The sequence below is a fragment of the Mesocricetus auratus genome, unplaced genomic scaffold, assembly GCF_017639785.1.
Source record: "Mesocricetus auratus isolate SY011 unplaced genomic scaffold, BCM_Maur_2.0 Super-Scaffold_100010, whole genome shotgun sequence".
Taxonomy (NCBI): Eukaryota; Metazoa; Chordata; class Mammalia; order Rodentia; family Cricetidae; genus Mesocricetus; species Mesocricetus auratus.
The window spans coordinates 79,982,138-80,005,329 of NW_024429194.1; the positions used below are offsets into that span (position 1 = coordinate 79,982,138).

Genomic DNA, 23,192 nt, shown 5'->3' on the forward strand with positions numbered 1-23,192 from the left:
CATTGTTTAGGGAAATTAGTTACAAGTTGTTACAAAAAAGCTAAACAAGGGAGATTAGATTCAAGGTTCTTGTTTTGAAAGAAAAAAAGGGGAATAGAATATGATAGGATAAAAGGGTATCTTACTCAGTACAGTTCCAAAACATGTCCCTAGGAGAGCCGCCCACTGGTTCCTTTGTATATACCTATATGACATGTATATACACAAGTGCACATGTGTGCACATGTATGCAGATGCCCAAGGTTGCCATCCGGTGTCTTCTCTGATCCATCGCTTATATAGTGAGGCAGGGTGCAGGAAGAGCTGGCTGGTTTAACTGGCCAGCTTGCTTTGGGAACCCACTGTCTCCACACTGAGATTACAGATGAGCTGCTATGCCCTCCTGGCATGGATGCCAGGGAATCCAAACTCCAGTCCTTGTACTTGTACAGCAAGCATGTCACCTGCTGAGCCATCTCCCCACCCCAGTCCACTTTGTCTCTTTTCAAGACAGGGTCTCATGCAGCCTCAGCTGACCCTGAACTCCTGATCTTGCCTCTACCTTACCCATGCTGAGATTACAAGTGTTATCCTGTGGCATCTGTTTTACACCCTTTCTAAAGGTCGGGGAATTAAGAGGCCTGGGTTTCTGATGAGGAGGAACGGGAAATGTAGACTAGAAGCCCCTCGTCTGAGATGTGCCAGGAAACGAGCCACTTCTCACTGGCACCCCACCCCCAGCTAGGGAGAGCAGTGGGGTGAAAACCTTCCACTGGAGACTCAGATCCCACCCCCACTTCCTCCACCCAACACTGGTCTCCTAAATGGTCCACACCCCTCAGCAGGGCCCATCAAAGGAGAAATCTGTAACCAGAGAGACTCCTGCACAGCTGGCAGTCATGAAGTCTTAACCATATCCCCTTCAAGTGCCATCTCGAGATTTCCCATCTGAGAGCCAAGTGACCTTAGACACAGCCCTGTCACCCACTGACCAGCAGAACAAAACCGACAGTGTCACTCAAGAATTGTGTCCTCTGGCTTGTGCCCTGAGGAGAAGAACAAGGGCATACCACCCTCATCCCTACCACAGCTCAATGGGCGGATTGGGCCCAGTACTGAGCCAGGTTTGCTGCCACTGATTATCAACACCTGACCAAGCAAGTAAGCTTGTATTACCTTACCTAGGTAGCCCAAGGTTGAACCAAGGCCACAGCGCTTAGAAAGACCAGAACCAGAAGCCAAACCTTTCTACATTGCAGCTTGAGTCCTTATATCCGCACATGGCCTCCCAGATTCACATGCTATAACCATTGAAGACGCAGCTCCCCTTTATCCCAACCATACTGAGGGATGAGTGTGTCCTCCAACAGCTGCTCCTGCCCACTGGGCAGAGCCTAGGGTGAAGTCTATGTAAAACAAGCAGAGGGAGGCTGTGCCCACAATCATGGGTCACTCTCAGGGAAGCCTGAAGACCACCCCACCAATCCAAGAAACCCAGGAATCTGAAACCCAAGTCTGCTTGATTCCCAAACTATGACCTTTAAAGAATGTCACAGCAACTCCATAAGACTTGAGTCTTTGCTTAGAAGAGGAGCATTCCCAAGGGGGTTTGCTTAGAACTCCCCAAATCCTCAGCACAGAGGATTGCACCTCCCCCAACCCCACTCTCCAGCGCTTGGTGACACAGAGACTAAGGACAGAAAGTGTCACAGGAAGATGGCCATCTTCCCAGGGTAGAAGCATGACTCCCCACCTCTGTTATCCCTGTGTCCACATCCAGTCTGGTTTTATGGAGAACAGTTTCCTCTTTCATCCCAGAAACAGCATGATGGGACAGCTGTGACCTGGCGAATCAACCCCAAACTGGAGGAAAGGCACCCCAGGTGTCCTGAGGACACCCCATTTCAGTGTGTGCAGGTCTTCAATCTTCCCACTAACTAATTCAGCTCCTACTAACCTTAATTCAAGCCTGGACAACACCATCCTACCTGCCCATCCCTCCCCTGGCCAGTGTGACCTCTCTACACCCTCTCAGCATCCTGTGTACTCTCTGTTCACTGTCTGGCATGTGCTTCTAGAAGCTGGCCCAACAAGCAGGACATCCGTGACCCATTGTCTACCCAGTAGCCTGTATGCAGTCAGCCTACCAGCACCTGGAATTTGCTCACCTTAGCAACAACTTTAGCAAGCAAGGTCAATCTGCCTGCCCATAGACTCCTATGTCTGTCCTGCCCCCAGCAGGGCAACCTCCTCGTTCAGCCAAATGGCTGCACAGGAGTCAAAAGTTACCATCGCAACCATAGCCCGGTTCTGGAAACCTCAAACCCAGTCATTTAAAATGGGAAACAACTCAGCCTCAAACCAAGGGTGCATAGCTTTCTTGGTGACTCAAGGCAGCTCTGCCACTGCAGCCAGGCTATTGCACAACTCATGAGCTCTTGGGGATGTGACACATTTGCAAACCCACTTCTGGAGTAGCTTTTCCCTGACCCAGACACAGAAAGAAACAAGACACCTAGTGGTGTTGAGACAGGGTCTCAGTATATAGCCCACGCTGTCCTCAAGCTGGTGATCCACCTGCCTTTGCCTCCTAGTGCTGGAATTATAGGTTTCCATCAACACATCAAAAAAGGTGATAGGCTTGTAAGTAGATTAAAAACATGCGAGGGAAATCCAATAGGCCAGGGCATGAGGGCAGGGCGGTAGGCAAGCAGCCCTAAGGTCAGAAAAAACTCAGGGTTTCCAGAGTGGAACAAACTGGAAGCTGGACACAATCTACAACAGAAAGAGCTACCCCCCCCCCCCCCGGGTCACAGGTTGAACACTGGAGCCTGAAATATCATCAAAAGGAAAGACAGACCACTGAGCAGGAGGAGTGGCTGGCCAACAGCCAAAGACAAGCGTGAGGTCAAGGGATCACAATGGAAAACCCAGGCTGTCCAGCCAGGTGCTTGCTTTGAGCACTTCTGTGCTGGTGGGGAGGTCATCGGTCCACACTCCTGGAAGGAGGCCCCTGAGTGGAGCTTTCCCTGTAGCAAGCAAACGAGGCTCTCTGGGTAGAACTGAGATGAGGGTGGTTGCAGTAAGAACCATGGCCTGGGAGTCTTCCGAACTCTCAGAGGAAGGAGTTCCTGGACACCGCAGAGGATACCATGGTGACTGCAGCTTACAGGGGCACGTGGTCACACAGTTTCAAGTATAGGACACAGGATATCCCACGCTGCTCCCACATATCACTCAGCTGGGTGGAATGCAGAAGCCTTAAAAAGTCACCTTGAGTCCTGGATTTTGGCCAAGACAGTGACATTGCCACCTGCTCATCCGGGTCAGCCTATTCTCACATATGCACGTTACAGATAAAGTGACTGAGGTCTATCTCAATGGCAGCATGCCCACAGTCCAAGACTCATCTGCAGTCACCCCAGGGCCTCCGGGGATAATCTCACTGGCCCTCAGGGACCTTGGAACCAAGAACCAGCAGGTTCTTAAGGCTGAATAGGAGAACACTAAGGTCACAGCTTGTGAACCACCTGCCTATGCCCAGAGTTGAGCCTTTAGGAAGCCCAACACAGACAGATGAGAGTGGGCCCCAGGGACTTACGTGTCTGCGGAGCGGCGATAGTTCTCGGGGCATTCAAAGGACAGACAGCGGAAGCTGCCCTGGATGTTGAAGCAAGTCTCGTTGATGGAACAGTTGTGGATACCAGTCACACACTCGTCAATGTCTGGAGAGAGAGACCCAGAGACAGTGTGGTATTGGCCAAAGCCACGAAAACCATCCTACCCATGCCAACTGTGTAATAACATCCTGTCCCTCCATGGGAGCAGCATCTGGTGCCAGATCTGTTGACCAGACACGGATAGTTACAAGAGCACTAGCTTATTCACAATCCCTGGAGTGGGGGTATGCCGTGAGAGCAGACACTGTGTGAAGGTCACCGGAGCACCAGCAGGGTGACAATACAAGCGTTACTACAATCTTCATGTTAGAGAAGGTTCACGGAGCTTAAGGAACCTGGCCACGGTCACACATTCTATATAAGTGACAGAGGCAAGCTTTGAACCCAGGAATGTAGGCACCAGAATCTGGTGCTCCAATCACCTAGCATCCATCTATGGCGCTCAAGGAACGCGGCCCTGACCTCATGTGTGACTGGCTACATCTTGAGAACCAGAAGGGTCGGAGCCTGTGGTCCCACATCACAGGTGAGCAAATGAGGCCTAAGGGAACCACGCATCTTGCCTTGAGTCTTGGAGCAGTGACTAAAGTGATGGCGCACCAGTCCTTAAATCCTGCTACAGGGCCTGGGGTTTCTAGAGGTGGGGGAGGCCCCTTACATGACATTCCAAGTGGGTGGGGCTCAGGGGTAGCACCAAGCCTAGGAGGCAGCTTTTAAGAAGTGTCACGTTTCTGATGGTTACTGGCAAAGCCACCCTGGTCAATCTCAGAGACCACTGTTCAGGAATGTGGGTTTGTGGGTTGTTGTTTTTTTAACCTTTTTTATTTGGAGGGTGGGAGTGGGCATGCGCCACGGCATGTGTGTGGAGGGCAGAGGACAACTTGTAAGAGTCTGTTCGCTCTTTCCACCATGTGGGTCCCAGGGATTGAACTCAGAATCATCAGGCTTGGCAACAAGAGCCTTATTCAGTGAGCCATCTCGCCAGCCCAGGAATGTGTTTTTGCTGCTTCTGGGCAGGACTCCAGGCTGTGGTGAGGGAGCTGGGCCAGGAGAGCAGAAAGCAGGACTGTGGGGGGAAAATGGCCCTGTCCAACCTCAGAGAAGTGGGTACCTTCCAGAAAATGACACAGGCCCCACCTTTGGCTGGCCACCTTCTTTGTTGGTGGTGTGTGAATGTGTGTGTGTGTTTGTGAGCATAGGGGGTTATGTACTCAAATACGTGCATGTGGGTGCCCATGCATGAATGTGAAGAGCATCAGGAATCTTCCTCTATTATCCCCCACATTCCACCCCACCCCCAATCTGGTGCCCAGCACTTGGCTAGACTGGCTGGTCAGCCAGCTCCAAGGAACTGTCTCTCCCTGCACTAGTGCTATCTTCAAGTGCAGGACTTGGGATTGTCTGGGGCCTCTGGATCACCCTCTCATGGGGACTTGTGAAGAAGGGCCTGACCAGCTTTGCCTGTGATCTGCTCTCCGGCAGCTCCTGGTGTGAGCCAGAGTGCACACCAGATCATCTGTTCACAAGCTTGTCCATTAGCACCGTTTCCAGACACAGAGACCTCTGAGTTCTCATACCAGACTACAGCCAGCCCTTTGCAGGAGCAGAGGCACCTGACACCTGTAACCTAGGACCTGGCTTACAGCCTGTCTGTCCAATGACCGGGTCAGAGAATGCACAATTAGAATAGATTGAGGACAGGGTGTCTGGGTCACTCTTCCAAGGCCAATAAGGACAGAGTGAGAGAGTTTGGGTGTTCTTACCTGACAGGACCTTCATAGAGCCCAGACAGCCCTGAGGACTAGCTAAGTCTTACATGTAGGACACCAGGACACCTGGACACCTCTCTCTCCTCCCTGAAATCATTCCCATCCATGGTACAGCCTCCACAACTGGGAAGCACATATCTCTCCCCTGACAACTGTGCGATTTGTAACACGCACGGATGACCCCAACACAGAGTCTGCCTCACTTACCTTGGCAGTTGCGACCGTTGGGGGCTAGCCTGTAGCCAGATGAGGGGCAGCTGCACTGGAAGCTTCCGGGGATGTTGATACAGCGGTAGGAGCAGATGTGACCTCCAGTGGGCAGGGCACACTCATCAATATCTGAAATAGCACAGTCAGAGTTCTCCCTCAGGATCTAGCTCTGGTCCACGGCCACAGCTGCAGCTAAGCCAAGAGGCAGCCCTGGGTGGCCAGGCGAGGCAGGGAGGGCAGCAGCAGAGGGCAAGCCAGGAAGAGGCCTCAGGCACTGGGGCTGAGGGTGGCTAAGAAAACCATCATAATGAGGGGAAATTGAGGCCCAGGGAGGAGATGGGACTAGTCTAGAGATATTCAGTCTAGGGATATTATGGTGTGAAGTATGCACAGAGAAGGGGAACAGAGAACAATCTGCCAAAAACCAAAAACAAACACAAAAACAAAAAGCACCTAACCAAACCAGTCAACCAAAGATACAAAACCCACCACACACCACATGACGGTACATGCCGTGTCTCCCTCATCAGAAATGCTTGGGGCTAGAAGTATCTCAGATATTTGCCACTTATATAAATAAGATATCTTGGGGATGAGAGTCAAGCCTAAACTCCAGTTACATTTGTTTTATACACAGACTAAAGGCTTTTCTATACAGTATTTTTAATGCACCTGAGTTTGGACTATGACTCATGGTATAATAGAACTTCCCACTGTGTAATGGCACTGGACTATGACTCATGGTATAATAGAACTTCCCACTGTGTAATGGCACTGGTACTCAGAAAGCTTCAGATTTAGGCCTGGGGACATAGCTCAGTGAAATAGCATCTGCTAATCAGGGCCTGGGTTAGATACCCCACCTCTGCACACACACACACACACACACACACACACACACACACACATACCACACACCCCTCTATATACATACACCTCTACACACACACATACATACACGCCTTTATATACATACACCTACACACACACACACACACACACACACACACACACATGCACACACACAGACAGCATTTTAGATCTGGAACTGGGGGTTCTCAGTTTGTTATAACATCAGCACCATTTGCCCTTGAGGCTCCCAGGTGCTCTGGCTGGACTGCCTCAACAGTCCAGGAGGGAGTGTTGCATTTGACAGAGATGATAACGGCCAGGTCTGGTGAGGGTGGAGCTCCAAAGGCCAGAGAAGAGTGTCTCGGGGTTGGTGGCCCTCAGGTCGCTCCTCACCTCTCAGCCACCTACTGCTGCTAAGTCCTGTGCCCTGTGGCTCGGAGTGCCAGCACACCAAGGGGTTACCACCATGGCATGTATATTTAAGAGCAATTCATGGAGGACTGGCTTACTCTCTTCCTAACCTCACTCTCAATCCCAGTGGAGGGTCAGAGCCTGCTGTGCATTGGGTAGCAAGGCCAAGGTGCTCCCCACAGTACCCAGGGTGCCTCACCTTCACAGGTGACCCCATCCACGTCACTGAGCTGGTAGCCTCGTCGGCAGTAACACTGGTAGGACCCATAGACATTAGCACACTCCTGGCTGCATGGGCTGTTGAGACACTCATTCACATCTAGAAGAAAAGAGGTTCCAGGGGTCAGAGCTCATAGGCCACACCTCAAGTCCCTGCCTCCCCCACAGACTGAGGACACAGAGAGCAGTGAGCAGAATATTTCCTCATCACCTCCCTGATGTTAAATGGAGAGGCGAAGTCTGAAGTTACAAGACTGAGATGCCCAAGGAGTGAGGGCCCTCCACTCCAGCCTGCTGTAGCTGAGAAATCTGGAATTTCTCCATCCTGCTACTACCTATGTGAGACCACATCATCTCCTGGCAGGATAGTAGTGACAGCCTCCAGGCGTGGCTCCCTTCAAGCCTGTCCCCACAGGGCATGGGCTCAGCATGACAGCATATCCAGAGTCCTAACATGACCACAGCCCCTTCTAGCTCTCAGTGAAAATCTTTCCTGTCCTCCCTACTTTCATCTCCTAGGTTGTGACACAGGGGACACTGCCTGTGGGACAGTAGCCCTGGTACTCCTAAATCTCTGAACTTTGGGGCTAGTCGCAATCCAGCTATTGGTCACCAATTCCCTTGACCTAGAGCAAGCTCCAGGCCAGGTTTGGTTTTTTGTAAATAAAGTTTTATTGGCACATAGCTATGAACACTTTTGACCTGTGGCTACTTTTGTCTTCCCACAGCAGCGTGGAGTACTGTCTACAGATTGGCCAGAAAGGTTTAAAATAGTCACAATTCAGTCGGAAGAGGAAAAGCTTGCCATCCTCTGGTGTAAAGATTCCTTTTTTACATTCAATCACTATTTCCGAGAGGATAGAGGGATAGGCCATTAGCCTCTTGCTCAGTGTTTCATACCTGTGGCCCTGACATGCCTGGCCAGGTCACCGGCTCAATCAATGTCCAGTGTGGCTTTCCATAACATCATTAACATACTCCCTGACTCAGGAACCACATCTGGCTACACCTACAGTGTATGTACTTAATAACACACAGTAGAGGCAAGGCTGGCCAGGCCTCAGCACCGTGTCCTCATCAGTATTACCCAAGTACAAGGCTCAGATGACTAAACACATCCAGGAACAATAACCATAGATGACAACACAAGACACTGTTGTCTGTGCACAGCAAAACTCATGAACCCAAGCAACTGACCAAGCCCTGCCAGGGAGACTCGCCAAGTTTCAGCGAGGCTGCTACTGCCTTAGAGTCATGTCTCTGGAGTGGGGACGTTAGCATCGTTGAAATACCTGCCTAGTAAACTCCAAATGAGTCTGCGAGCAGAGGGGGTACGTGGCTATGGCTGCTGGCCACCCCGTGACCCGCTCTCACCTTCACAAGAACGGCCATCCACAGACAGCCGGAAGCCTGCAGAGCAGCTGCAGTGGTAGGAGCCTGGCGAGTTCTCGCACTTGTGGCCACACAGGCGCCCAGGATAACGCTGGCACTCATTGATGTCTGAAACAGAGGGACAGTCAGCTCAGGGCAGGTCCACTGGAGCAGGGCCATGTCCCACCCTTCTGCCGATGGCAGCAGTCCATGGACCTCTGCCCTTGAGTCCTTTCGTGTCTCAGATGGAAGGGCTGAGGCCTCTCTCACTGTGTCTGTGTGAAGCCCTGTGCTCTGACACACGTGGCACATCTGGACAGATGCCCTTCTGCCAGCCTGCTGCCCACAGGAGAGTCCTCTGGGATTTGCTGGGGGTTCAGTGGGGATGGTTAGGGTAGCTGTCAGCCTCCATCAAGTATCCTGGTTTGGTAACAGCAAGTGCTATCTGGATAGGGTTTGACTTCACTCTTTTTGTTCTGGCTGCCTTAGGGAGCTGTGCATTCCGAGCCCTGGAGCTCTACAGGCCTTTAGCAAATCTAGAAAATCACTGTCATCTTGCCAGCTGCAGACCTGGGCTGGAGTCTCAGAAACCTTGGAGGCTGAGGGCCAAACAGAACACCTGTTCCATGAGGAAGCAGGCAGACATCACCAGTGTCCTGATGGTGGCCCAAGTCCTGGGCGGTGGCAGAGCTGCAGCTAGACAGTGTCCCCTGATGGAGGGTCTTCACTCCAGGGCTGCCTAAACTTGGGACCTCCTGAGATGAGCATGGCATGGACATGGTCATGGTCACTCTAGGTGCCACCGACTGCCCCCTGTGTGGAGTCACCTGGCCAGGGCCCCGAAGGCCTGAAAGACATTCACATACCCACGCAGGTCCTGCTGATGCCATCAAAATAGTACCCAGCCTTGCACTCGCAGCGGAAGCTGCCAGGGGAGTTCAAGCAGTTGTGTCCCTTCCCACAGGGTTCCGCTGGTGGCGAGCACTCATCCACATCTTGCGAAGGAGAAAGGAAGACACCCTGAGAGCCTTTTAGAGTGCAACACTAAGCTGTACACTTGACAGCAGTAATCTATTCTTCGCAGAGTTTCTACTGTATGCTGGACCCAATCCGGATCAGCAGCTGACCCTCCAAGAAGCCAGCTTTGAGCTCCACTGAGTCAGGGAGTAGCCAGAGCTGTCAGGGAGGGGCTGAGATGGCCAAGGGGCTGTGGGGAGGAAGGCCCCTTTCCTGGCAGAGATCTAGGCCAGCTGATTCCCCTAGCCCAAAGCAACACAGGAACAGGCACATAGTGGGAGTAAACAAGACACCACCTGGTGGTCTTGTGTTCTCTGGGGAGTAGCCAGATTTATGTCATCTAGATTTGCTGTGACCACTTTAGGAGAAATGAACTGTGAGTGCCCATCCTTAATCACCAATGGGCTGTGATCAGGCAGCCTGAGAACACTGGACAGACTGAAGTGTTGTTGTGCTACTGTAATAGTCTGGATAAGACAGCAAAGGCCTGTGCCCGGGGAGGACAATGGGATGGATGGACAGGCAGAATGTCCTAACTCTGGGGACCAACTCTCTCTTTTAGAGAAGGGAAGGACTGTGCTGGAAATGGATAGAAAAGGCAAAATTCAGAAGCATGTGTGTGTGTGTGTGTGTGTGTGTGTGTGTGTGTGTGTGTGTGTGTGTGATACCAACCAACACAGCGAGTTCCCTCTTCGTTGAGATGATAGCCACGGCCACAGTTGGGCACATTCTTCTGACATGTGTACGAGCCCTCTGTATTGATGCATGTCTGCCCCACAGGGCATGGGGCACTTATACTTAAACACTCATTAATATCTACAGAGAGAAGAGACAAGATGCAGCGCGGTTACACAGCGGCTATCCATGTATACAGCCGCCCAATCTCCAGAAGAGCCTTCGCCTTCTCTCAGCAAAGCCACATACCAATAGGCCCTGATCCCTTTGCCCTACACAAGGGTAAAGGTCAAAGGACAAGGAAGCCTCAGGTCCCTCTGTCTCCTCTCCATCTTCTGTGGCACCCGCTGGCCTGGCTTTTCTGCATGCATTTGACCCACACAGGTAGATGGGGCCCTGCCCTGAGCTTGGTGCCAGGGAGACAGAGGTACCCACCCCTCTGTACCAGCGCCAGACCGCAGCAAGGCCCAGGCTCCTCTGGTGGCTTGGTGGTCCCTGTCTACTTCACCTTTCCAGTCCTTGGAAGCCCTAGTAATAAATTTACAACCCCTGGACCAGCCACTCAGGGCACCACCCCCAGGCAGTGTGGTAGTCATGCCTCTGATCACATTCTCCACAGAAATCTCCTTCCTGTGTCCCCCATCTGGGCTGACTCAGGCCACATGGAACTCCCCGCATGGGGTCTCCTTTCACAGCTATAGTATGGGGACCGCTGGCCATTCACCACAGACGGACGCACACAAAGGTGTACTCAAGGAACACTAGGATACACATCCGTTTTGCTCTTCATGCTCAACTTCTATGCCAAAACCAAACCCCTTCCTAATGTATGTCTAGAAGGATCTAGCTGACAGAAAGTGGGGAACGTCCTAGTTCACATACTCCCAAAGCACGCGGGGGTCAGGGGACAGCAGGAAGGGAGCAATGGTGGAAGGTTCACAGCTGAAGTGAGAAATAGGACCTGCTCCACGATGACCAAGCCCTACCTTCCTCAGGCTGTCTAAAGAATCATCCCTGATTCCCTCCTATCCCTGGAACAGGTTTCCACATAGACAATGCAGCACTTCAGAGTTTACAGGGTGATTTACAGCTGTTACCAATGTGGACTGCAATCTCAGAGCCGGCATTACTGTCTGTATGTTATACTAGGAACCCAGAACCTGGAGAGAGCAAGCAAATCATGCTCACAAGGGGCAGAAAGGGCAACAGAGTCCATCTCTAGGGCCCTGGCATGCATTCTCAAAATCACTTCCAGTCTCCTTCCTCAAGATCCCCCCCTAGCCAAATCTGGCCCACTGCTTATTGTAAATAAAGTTTTATTGGCAGCCAGCCAGGCCTGCTGCCTCACATGTGGTCTACAGCTGCTTTTACATGACCACTACAGGAGCCAGGTGGTGGTGACAGAAGCCAAATGGCTGGATGGTCGATATCCATTATCTAGTCCTTTACACAAAGATTTGGCAACTCCTGCCTGTGTCAGTGGCCAGTGCAGTGGCCAGCAGTCACGCCCTCTGCCCTGAGTGCTCTTGTCTGGTGTGATTTCCCAAACTGTTATTTGCAATAGTGGTGTCTCTTGAGACTGTGCTCCTCGGAGAAGAGAGTTCCCTGGCTTGTGCTCCATGAAAGTCAGACGATGGATGAATGAATGAAACCAAAAGTGGATCAACAAAGATAAGAATACATAGGAAAGGCCAGACGAGGGTTTGGGGACTCGCTCACTGTCCCTCATGGGATTCCTGTGGCTCTGGCACAGGCACTCTAGCTGTTGTCCCTGGATCACTTTGTCTTAGCAAAGCACTTCTAAGACCAGATGGAACCCTTGACAGCCCCAGGATCTTTAAAGAACCCCACACCTATGGGCTAGCATGCAGGAAGCTCTGCTCTCACCCCCTCCTCACTCCCTTCACCAGGGAGAAAGGAGGAAATGAGGGGGTCTGAGGTAGAGAGGAAGAAAGAGAATAAAAAGGCCCCCCCAAATTCCTCACAGTGTCGAAGAGTCAACTTCAAAGTTCTAAGAAATTTTACATCTTGTAATGAGAAGGCCTCTGCTTTCCCAGTCCAGCCATTTGTCTTCTGTGCTAGCCTGATGGGACAGAGTTCATCTTTCCTTACACAGGGATGGGAATGGAGTGGGGTTCTAGGAAGGTATCCTGGGGTCAGTGTTTCCCATCACAGATGGGGCTGCTTTGGGAAATCGAGGGATCGTGGGCAGAAGTGTGTGGGTTATCAGCCTTGGATACAGACAGAGGAGAAGAGAGAGCCAGAACCTCTCTCCTGGATGGCGTCCATCTCTGGTTTTTATTTCCATTTGGTTTTCTGAAACAGGGTCTAAATGTGTAGCCCAAGCTGGACTCTAATTCCTACAGAGTCCAGACTAGGCTCCAAATCACGGCATTCCTCCTGCCTTGATCTCCACAAGTGCCGGGAAGATAGGCGCGCACCACGGTGTGCAACTCTACCTTATTTCCATACACTGATAGCTATTCATGTTGATGATGATATTATCTTAAACATGAATAAAAATGCTGACATAGAATTATTTCTAAACCCATTGTCAAGAGGGGAAAACCAAGTAGTCCAACAGTCTAGTTCTGTTTCCATGATAAAAACAAACGGAGGCAAAATGCCCAGAAGGGCAGCCCCGCCCACCTGGAGACTGGCCCAACAGGCAGGGTATTAGTTTCTGCTCTTAGGATTCCCTCATTTGTAATCAGGTTTGTGTGGTTTTTACACTAAAAGAGGTAATTTATGGAATAAGTCCTTAATTTGGTTGTGACCCATAAGTACAAGGGAAGACCTCCCCCATGTCAAGTCGGGAAGTGGGGGCTCTGTGCTGAACATCTCTGGTCCTTGATGTCACTGTGGACCTACACAGAGGTGACAGGAGAGGTTGATGTCACCAGGTTGGGATCTGGACAACATCCTGGGCTCCTCCAGGGCTTAGATCTGATATGGTTGGGAGAGGGGGGTTACACAGGGGCATGGCTCACCGAGCACCTCTGCCCCTTTACTCTGTGGAGGGAAACCTGGAGCATGCCAAGACCCGCACAGATTTTCTCATAGAGGAGAGCAGGGCCAATTCTGCCATGCGTCAGGGTTTCCATCCTCAGCTGATGTGGCCTCCTCCAGAGACCCCTGAGCAGGCTGCAAGTCTTGGCAGAACTCTTTCCTCCTGCCCCAGGGGAGCCATAGCCACCCTGCTTACTGCACGTGTGTGGAGTGATGACAGTCTGGTTTCAGGAGGCTGGCAAGAGGCCAGCAACTCACAGCCCAGCCAAGGTCCCCACGGCTCACACATCTCTAAACCAGTTAAGACCCAGGCTGTGTGGGCGGGGCTCAAGTGAAGCTCCTGTCCTAAATAGCTCTACCTTGGGGTAGTAAGACAGGCACAGGGAAATAAACTTTCAATCCTATTTCAAAGAAAAGACCAGGGCAAGGTTATCTAAGAGCCAAGAGAGAAACGAGAAAGGGACTTGCACACCAGTATCCAGTCTTTTCCTTTAAGAGGGGAGGAGGGAGGCTGGGTTGCAACCAGCAACACCTGCAGTTTGGAGGAAGGGACTCTCTGACCTCAATGGAAAGGTTTAGCGGCTCCGGCTTACCAAGCAGGTCTGGGCTCAAATGCTAACAGGCAGGCAAGTGCCCCAGAGCGTCACCAAGGCAACAGAAGAGAGAGGGGTGGGTGCCCCCCCAGCAGCCTTTCCTTGACCCCTTATTGTCACACGAGCTCACATCATCTCCTCTCCTTCACATAGCGCTCCACTCTGCCATCAACCCATCCATCTACAAGCCTCTTCATCTCCCAGGCTGAAGCTGTCTCCACTGAGCACAAGGTCCCCATCCCCATCCACTCTATCCGGTCTCCAACCACTTTCTGTGAAACGATTTCTAAAGGCCTAAGTGGCTGTGACACAGTGACCACATACCAAATGCTGCTTCCCATGTACCCATCCAATCACAAGCACCTGCCTTAGTCCTTGCTTCTGGCCTCTCAGCCCGATGTTATAGTCATTCCCATCTTATAGGAGAATCACTTGAGGCTTCAAGGGAGCAAGCAAATCTTAGGATGCTAAGTTCAAATCTAAGTGTCTCTGATTCTAAAACCCGTACTCTGTCCAAACCATGGGAATTAGACCCTTAGACCAGATCTCAGACCCTTAAACCCGGCCTGCCAGTGGTTTTATAAATAAAATTTTATTGGGATACCACACCACTACCTGGGTATGTATTCTGAGGCTTTTGAATTGTAACTGCCCAGTTGAGTCACTGTGACCCAGACAGAGTTCAAAACGCCTGTGGCATTTGCTATCTGCCCCCTACGGAAGCTTGTCAGCCCCTGGTCTGCGCTGACTGTCCCCGTGTGGTAGGCCATCCCCACCAGCGGCAGCGTGTCTTACCAATGCAGTTGCCTAGAGCATCCTGTATAAAGCCGCTCTTGCACTGCAGCTTGGGTCTGCAACGGAAGGATCCCAGAGTATTCTGACAGATAAAATCGGGGGGGCAGTTATGAATACCACTCTCACACTCGTCAATATCTGGTGCATCATAAAAAAAGGAGATTGTTAGCAAGGGTCCCGCCAGAAGCGTCTCACAATACTTTAACATCACAAGAAAGTACTTTTTAAAAAAATGCTCATTTCTCAGATTATAACCTCAACACATTCCAACAGGGAGGGTGTTACGAAAAGGCCCGCAGTGGGCCAAACTATGTAAAAATTGCTAACGACTTGAAAAAACACTCTCCCTCCCTGACTTATGAGGCAAGCTTTTTGTTATTTAACAAATTACCCAGGCATTCTCCTGACAGGTATTATCACTCATTTAGCAGTGTATGTTTAGATTAGATCATACGGCAATTATCTCAGCGACAATAAACACAGACTCCGTAATTCTTTTCATCCTGAGGTCTTCTTCACAGCGTTCCAAATATTAACAATAGTTACATCAAGAGAGAACGAGATGGATTGCCCTGCCTTGAAGTTCATGGCTGTCAAAGGTTCAAGTGTAATCTACTCAGCTGGCTTGCCTCCCAGGCTCTGGAGTCCTGAGGCTTAGCCAGGGAGCCGTGCAGGGTGGGGCAACAGGATTGCTCAACAGCCTGGCTGCCAGGAGAAGGCGTCTGGCTCTTGGGTCATCCCACATAATTCAATGATCGACACTTTTACATAAGACTTATGCGAGGCACTGGAGCCTGGTCTGGTGCTGGCTCGGTTTTGTTTGTATGGAAACACAAGTGAGGGCCCTGGACTCGCTTGTCAAGGATCAGACTACGAGCTTTCTAAGGCAAATGTGCTAGCATCATTAACTCAGCAGCACCGTGTTAAAGTAAACCTGTTTATCACAGGTCCCCCTCTCTCTTCATTTGCCCTGTGACACCTTTGTTTACTTGCAAGGAGGTTGACCACCTCCTTCTTGCAGTAGCCCACACAGCCACATGGGGGCAGCACCACAGAGCCCAGGGGACCCTTCCCTCTTTGCCACACCCACAGCTGGGGAAGGGGAGGTTTTTAGATTTGGATGTGAGCTGTACCTTTGCAGTTATTATCCTCTGTGAGCTCATAGCCAGTCCCACAGCTGCTTTCCCGCTGGCAGCGGAAAGAGCCCACTGTGTTGATGCAGGATTCTCCCAGCCGGCAGTTATGGCTGCCTGTGATGCATTCGTTGATATCTAAAGAGATTAAGGTGATACAGAAGTAACCAGTAAGAACAACCAAGCCTTAAGCCTGAGCAGAAGAAGTGTTCCAGAATCCATGGTGGATCTAGTTTACTGCATTCATCAAGTTGCCCGATCAAACTGAGCTAAGCTTTGCTGTGGGCACATCTGGGCAGAGCTCTGGAGAGGGGCCATCACCAAATCAAGCCCCATTAAGTTCCAGATTGCTTTGAGTAAGTGCCAGGCCCCAGAATCACAGCATCTTCAAGGATCTCACAAAGCAGGAAACATCATCCCTATCTCCTAAATAGGGGAGAGGCTGAAGGACTTACCCAAGGCCTCCCAGAAGATCCTGAATCCAGAACCCCAATGCAGCCCCATCCCCACACTGGTATGTATATTCCTCTGTAAGACAGCCTAGTCCCACAGCCCAGACTCCAGGCAGCACTGGCAAGCAGGTCCCGGCTGTCCTCCAGGAATGGGACCGTAGATGTTACCTTCACAGGAGACACCGTCTGACTGCAGCTGGTAACCCACAAAGCAAGAACAGACCACCTCGTCCCCGGTGTCACGGCACTGCTGCTTGCAGGGCCCGCCACCTGCAACACAGTGAGAGACCTTCGGAGACCCTCTCAGGGTATGCTGACACAGAAGACAGGCTCCTTGCTGCAGCCACATGTGGTCCGGGGGACACTCGCAGGCCTAGGCTCTGGGTACCTCTGGGGCCAACGAAGGCATGAGGGACCTGACAAGTTAGATAACATGTGCTGCCCCTGTGGTTAGAGTGGACGTAGAGGCACACTGCTCACTGAAAACAGGGGACTTGGAGGGAGCAGGCACCACTGGAGCTCATGGAAGTATCAAGCCTTCCCAGCTGCTCATGCTCACTAAGATTAGCTCAGGCCCAAGTGCTGCCACAACTGTGGGTATGGCCCCTTCCTACCTGGCACCTCCCCTGTGGCCCACACTCTCCACAGAGCAGATACAGGGGATCTTTAAGTGTAACCCCACCAGGTCAGGCCCGTGCCTGCAGCTTCTTCCTTTGCCGCGCCCCACCTACCAGGGGGCACACAGACTTTACCACTCTGGCTAATGCAGCCCCTAAGCTGCACACTCCCAGCTGTCACTCTCCCGGGAATCATTTGGAGCCACCCAGAGAGGACACCAGGCTTGCTGGAGCTCTTTATCTCTCTTGCCCCTCCCTCCTGGCCTCAGCACTGGCTGACACCGTACACGGACTCCATCACTGTGTGATTAAGCTGCCTCCGTAATTAACACCCAATCGCAGGGTGAGCCCTTGGGTGAAACTGAAACAGACTTGCCAGGCTAGATGTGCCAGAATGTTCCCAAAGGAAAAAAAATCAGGAGAAACAAAGCTGCAAGGATACTCCGACTAAAGTGCAAAGGTCTCCGGGGAGACCACGACTCTAAAGGGACAACTGGGGCTCCGAGGACACAAAGGCAAGAAACAGTTACTCTCCTGGGACAGAAGAAGCATCACCATCACAGAGCCCGGGTGATTGCTGGTGCTCAGGATACTCACACCAGTCCTGCCTCCATAAAGCCACCGTCCCGCACACGACCCCCAGCTCTAAGCACTCTGGGACGGAGAAGACAGGGGGCCACCAGGTACTTTCCAGCTGAGTCTTGGCAGCCGTCCACACTGTCACCCTGGACTTTGCTAGCTGCCTACCAGAGGGCTCTCACAGGTCCTAAGGTCTCACCTCGACAACGGTCATTCAGGTACGGGTCCTCCTGTTCCTCTTCATCAGGAATCTTAGCTGGGGGTAGAGACATGAGACAAGATCACACAAACTGCATCCGATCTCATCTTAGCAGACATGTCAGCATCAGGCAGGAGGCCCATTTGTACACTCTGCACGCTTTCATCTTTATGAAACGCCCCTTCATCTGAAGAGGAAGTTATGCCTTTAAAAGACCTCCTGACACATGGCCTGAACTGAATATGGGAGTCTGTGAGTATAAAGCTCAAGAGAGGTGAGACAAAATTCCCGGCAAGCATGGTGGACAGATGCCTGCCATCTTCCCAGGGCTTTTCCACATGGCTCAGGAGCTCACAGCGGAAGTGAGAATCAGGAGGCAGAGGCTGGAGAGATGGCTCAGCAGTTGAAAACACGTGTTCTTGAAGAGGACCTGGGTTCAGTTCCAGCACCCACAACTGGCTCATAACCACAGTAACTCCAGTCCCAGGGGCCCTAACTCCCTCCTCTGACCTCTAAAAGCACTCTTCTGACCTCCAAAGAGGCATGGCATACATACACATATGCAAGAAACACTCATACACATAAAAATAAATACAATAAAAAAACAACCCAAGGAGTTCCTACATCACAGAGCCATGCCCCTCAGAGCTTCCAGTACATCTGGCTGTAGGCAATGGGGAGAGAGAGCTTGTAGCAGCAGTGTCAAGAGCTGTAGGAGCTGCTTCTGAGGTCCCGCACCCCTCTGAGGAAGAGTCTGCTACTTGAACACAGAGGCATCCAGTCACTGGTCCACAGTGGGCCACACTGGCCCAGAGTTCTCCCTCTACTGTTCATCATGTAACCCTAAACATCTCATGGTGCAATCTGACCAAAGGGCAATCACCCACCCTACCCAGGGCTGTCACCAGGGCAAAGTGAGGTCTCGAAGGCAAGACACTCGTGGAGCCAGATTCCTGCAGTGCACTTGGTACTCATCCAGTCTCACAGGCTGGGTAGTTAACCTCATGTGGCAACTTAATGGGATGTCATTATGAAGGCAGTTTGGTTTTGTTTTTTTTTGAGACGAGATTAGTATTTAAGTCTCTAACGTTTTCTTTGATAATGCAGTATGTGCATATGTGTGTACAGGTGTTGTACCTGTGCATGCGCATATGAAAGTCACAGGTTAACATCTATGTATTCCTCTATTGCTCTCACCCTATTTTTCGAGGTAGGGTGGCTCACTGAACTGAGGCTTGCTGATTCAGCTGGACTGGCTGCCTGGTGAGCTCTAGGGACCTCCTGTCCGCTCTACACTCCCAGCCCTGGGTTACAGATGCATTGCCACTTTGCCTGGTTTACATGTGGGTGCCAGGGATCCAAGCTCACGATCTTTCCTGCAATATTTTTAATCTGTGATTGGTAGAATCCAGAAATGTGACAGCCACAGACGGATAAATCAACCATGTCGTAGACACACAGCCTGGAGAATACTAACACACTGGCGGGGGAAGGAGTTACCTGGATCCTGAAGGTCCCCACCATCACTGCGGGGGAAGTCTGAACTCTCTTGGCCCTTCACACAGCAGGCACGGAATACCAGCCCACACTGGTAGCTTATCATGAGATTGGGCTCACAGGTCTGGCCCCGGGCCTGGGCTGCCCTTCCCAGCATGCAACAGTGGCAGCATTTCTGTGAACAGAGAGATTCCAGACTGGAGACAGGGGGTTGGACAAGTGGCCCTTGGGACTCCACAAGAACCCCAGGGACACACCTGACACCTCTCATCCATGTTCTTAGGACTTCAAGAAAACATCTGATATGGTTAATATATCTAAATGTCAGAAGTATGTTGAAAAGCATGCTGGGCCCCTCCAAACCTCTTAGGTCTGTTGGAAAGGATCCTAGAAAGTCTTGCACCTAGTAGGACTCCACTTTCCCTCCCCACCCCTGCTGCATGACTACCCTCTTGAACACCGCTTGCCTAACCAGCAACCCCCAGCCCAGCCCAGCCATCTCTAGGAGAAGGGAGCAGACCAATGCCTGTCTGCAAGGTGTCATCTCTCTGCCACAAGAACGGGTGCACACCATGTCCTCTCAGTCCCAAGGGTTGGCCACAAGAGCCTCAACGCCCCCAGCAAGGCGTAAGACCTGGCCACTATCTTCCACAGAGACCCCATATCCTGAAAGTTAGACCTGTGTCCTAACCCAGGTCCTAAGGTACATGTGAAAAGTCCCAAGTCAGTCCTATATAGACAAAGAGAACTTTCCAGAAATCCCACAGCAAGAAGCCTTGCTTCAGCATCTGTGGGGGCTGAGGGGTCTTCTCCATGTCATCCTACCCACCCTGCTGCCACAGAGGGGCTATGATTTCACCCTCCGCTGGGGTGTGAATAATCTTTTCCAGGAACACACTTCATTAATTTAGCCAGGTAATCTGTTCCCTCTCTTTGCTAGAATGTTCTATTACTTCATACCTCTTTCCTCAAGTCTAGGGATGGGGCACAGCTGTCTGCCAGGCATACAACATAAGCAGAGCCCAGTCTTTCCCAGGGAGGTAGTCACTGTACTCCCAAAGTCCTGGTTGACAGACCCCCTACCCAGGCCACTGACTCTAGCCCTGCCTGGCTCCCCATGTTGGCGCCCTGCCTCCAATAAATGCCTGATGGCTGTGGTCATCATGGCAGACCACGTGGTTGTCACGGATGGTCATGGCTCTCAGGGCAGAGCCCAGAGCCCCAGACCCAGTAGCAGTTTCTACCTATGCACAGACACTCCTACCCACCCTGCCAGAATCCAGACTACAATCAGATTTCCACTTGCTGATTCTGCTGCCCGCTTCCTGATTGGGATAGGCGGTGTCCCAGGAAGCCACTGTCAACACTTGACAGCCACGCAGAGGGGTTGGGGGGCAGGGATCATTCCCAGACGGAGCTTCCCATCCCCCTGGTTTTTCTCCTGGGCCTGGCCATTGATCTATTTGTGTTCAAGCCTAGAGATGCTGTAATCATCTCCCAGGTACACACGTGAGACTTCCACAGTCATGAGAAGCTCAGCCACTCGGCCTGGGCCTGGGGCCCCAGGAGCATTCAGGAGATCTTGTCACTTATTCTGATTATGTTCCATGGAGAATCCCTTCTGAGCTCTTGACAAGGCTGCTGAGTAACCACTGGAGTGTGGGCCTCTCTGAACTCCACTGTCCCGTGTCATTAGAGGCCCTAGCGTAGATCTGGTGAGAACTCAGAGCCTCAGTTCACACATCAGGGCCGCCTAGTCAGCAGTGGGGTTTCTACCTTGAACTGAGGAGATTGTGAAGACCCCAGGAAACCCCTGCTCTGCCTACTCCTAAGAGTTGGGACAGGGTAATCCTTAGGCTCTGCCTGTTTCCCCAAGGCAGAGCTGGGCCTTTACCATCTCATCCTTTCCTATCTGGGAGTCTGGCTGGTAATACTCACCCACTAAACGAGAAGGGAAGACACTCAGTGGTCTGATGTTCACAAGGCAGGGTAAACAGGGTGGACAGGGATGACGGTGGCCATGGGTGATCCTCGGCCTCACTCACCTTTATGAATATGGTCTCGAGGCTACTGTTGTTGGGGAGTGTGGCACAGCCGTCTGGCTCGCTGGCCAGGTTGATGCCCGTGGCACAGTGCAGCTCCTCCAGCTGGTTGTGACAACACTGCTCCTGGACCATCCTGCAGGCAGAGCAGAGGCTGTGCCAGGACTCTTTGGTGGAGCCAAGCACAGAACAGAAACCCAAGGAGAATGATGAAGTCCTCTGGAGTATCCCCCACATCCTGGCTCCCACAGGGAGAGAGACACAGCATCTGGCCTACAGGAAACACTCGGCAGGCGCTTAGGTAGAAAGACCAAATGCAGCATGGTGTCTGGGGTGGGAGTTCAGAGACCCTGCTCTGTGCATAGTGAGAGCCTTTTGCCAAGGCTGGCTACAGAATGTTCTCATCTATTTACAAACAAGGCAGCCTGTCTCAGGCTCTGGGCCACACCCTCCCCTCCTCCCACCTAGCCAATTCTTCTCGACCTCAGATCTGTTTTCCAGGCTCAGAGGGGAGGTTTCGGAGAGTCTTACGATAGTTTGTTGCAGGACCCAGAGTGGAACACAGCGACAACCAGGATGCCCAGCCTCAGTCTCCTGCCACCCACAGGCTTGGCTACGAAAAGCCAGGGACTGAAGGCGTGTGGGGCCAGGGGTTCTGTTGGCAGGATTCGAAGGGTCTCAGAGAGGGACAGTGGTCAGGGTGGCAAAACAGTTTGTATGGGCCCTCCCACGGGATTAAGCGGGTAAGTTTTAACTGTATTTTACCACAGTTTACAAAGTACTATCGTCTGCAGCCTTACTGTGGGCTACTCAGTGATGAGGGTTCCAGGAATGCAAGCCAAATTGCCTGTCCCCACAGCACTCTGGGGCGCATATACGAACTCTGCCCTGACAGGAAGGGTGCCTAGGGACCTGCATAGGATGAAGGAGACTGAGCAGGGCTGCCCAGGTGGACCTCTGCTGCAGGGAATTCAGGGGTCCCCAAGATTTGCAAAGGTTCCAGGGAAACCAAACCCTGGGAAAAAACCAAAGAACCCACTAGTCTAGGGTCACTCGACCTTGCCTGTTCTAAACCATCCTGTTGGATGGGATTCCTCTACATCCTATCTGAAGCTGGAGAGGGGCGGGGCGCTGTTGCCCTAACGTAGCTTAAGGGAAAGGGACTCGTGGGCACCTAGAGTGGGACCCCAGGGTGCTAGGGTTTGCCTCTCATCCCCGATGTCCCCATCTCCTCCTCTGAGCATCACTGCTGAGTCTCTCTCTAGCTGGCCTCTCTCCACACTCCTAGCAGGACCAACAGCCCACTTGGGCTTCTGGTGTTTAAGGCTAACTTGCCTGATTCTACTCTCCCCCGGCCTCAGCCTTCTCCCAACAGCCCCCCCCCCCCATCTGCTCAGCCATACAAAACAGAGCTCTGCAGCTACCGCCTGACACCCCTCTGGATCCCACTCTACTCCCAGGAGCGACTGCTTGGCTGGCTCCCTGCCCCCACTCACTAGCTCAGTCAGCCCCTTCCCCCATCCCATTCTACTGCCCAGCTCCAGCTCCGAGCCACCACCATACCTGCCAGAGCCCTTCAAAGAGTCTAACAGTCCCTTAGCTTCCACTTCCTCCTTTCCAAAGTCCTTTTCAAAGACAAGGCTGGACAGATGTGCTGCCCCCCAGTTAGTTCCTAAAACGTTCACACTACCAGGGGCAATGGGGAGCACCATCTCCACCCCCACATCTCACCAGACTTTTGTCTTTCTGCCCTGCTGGCCCATTCCATTCAGACATTCTGACTGCCTACTGCTGCCCGGTAAGCCTGAATAGCCTTCCCGTGAGCATCCATACAGGATGGCTGTTCCCTCCCTAGACACTCTTCCCACATCCCACACATGCCTTCAGACAGCATAGTAGGTGCTTTGTAAAGATTTGATCAGTTTTTTTATGACGATCAACATAACCTATTATCGTAGTCTATTCTGTGATTTTTACACTCCCCAAGTTTTATGGGCACCTGATTTAATGTAGAGAAAGCAAACAAGATGTGTGGAGGGGAGCTGTGTGGATGAGCCGTTTTGGTTCTTGGGGTCTGTAACAAGGCTCACACA

The 23,192-nt window shown here is 51.8% G+C and overlaps 1 protein-coding gene across 2 annotated transcripts in view; it reads right to left on the bottom strand.

Moving 5' to 3' along the window:
* The window catches only part of Fbln1 (fibulin 1), a 74,000-nt gene that overhangs the window by 37,119 nt on the left and 13,689 nt on the right, over positions 1-23,192 (bottom strand). For both annotated transcript variants that reach the window (XM_040754033.1, XM_040754034.1), the window contains exons 3-14: positions 21,103-21,235; positions 19,061-19,232; positions 17,561-17,617; positions 16,334-16,435; positions 15,714-15,851; positions 14,581-14,718; positions 10,181-10,324; positions 9,358-9,486; positions 8,495-8,620; positions 7,101-7,220; positions 5,636-5,767; positions 3,581-3,704 (exon numbers count right to left, since the gene is read on the bottom strand). In XM_040754033.1, coding sequence (XP_040609967.1) covers positions 3,581-3,704; positions 5,636-5,767; positions 7,101-7,220; positions 8,495-8,620; positions 9,358-9,486; positions 10,181-10,324; positions 14,581-14,718; positions 15,714-15,851; positions 16,334-16,435; positions 17,561-17,617; positions 19,061-19,232; positions 21,103-21,235 — 1,515 coding nt within the window. The remainder of the gene's footprint in view (positions 1-3,580; positions 3,705-5,635; positions 5,768-7,100; positions 7,221-8,494; positions 8,621-9,357; positions 9,487-10,180; positions 10,325-14,580; positions 14,719-15,713; positions 15,852-16,333; positions 16,436-17,560; positions 17,618-19,060; positions 19,233-21,102; positions 21,236-23,192) is intronic.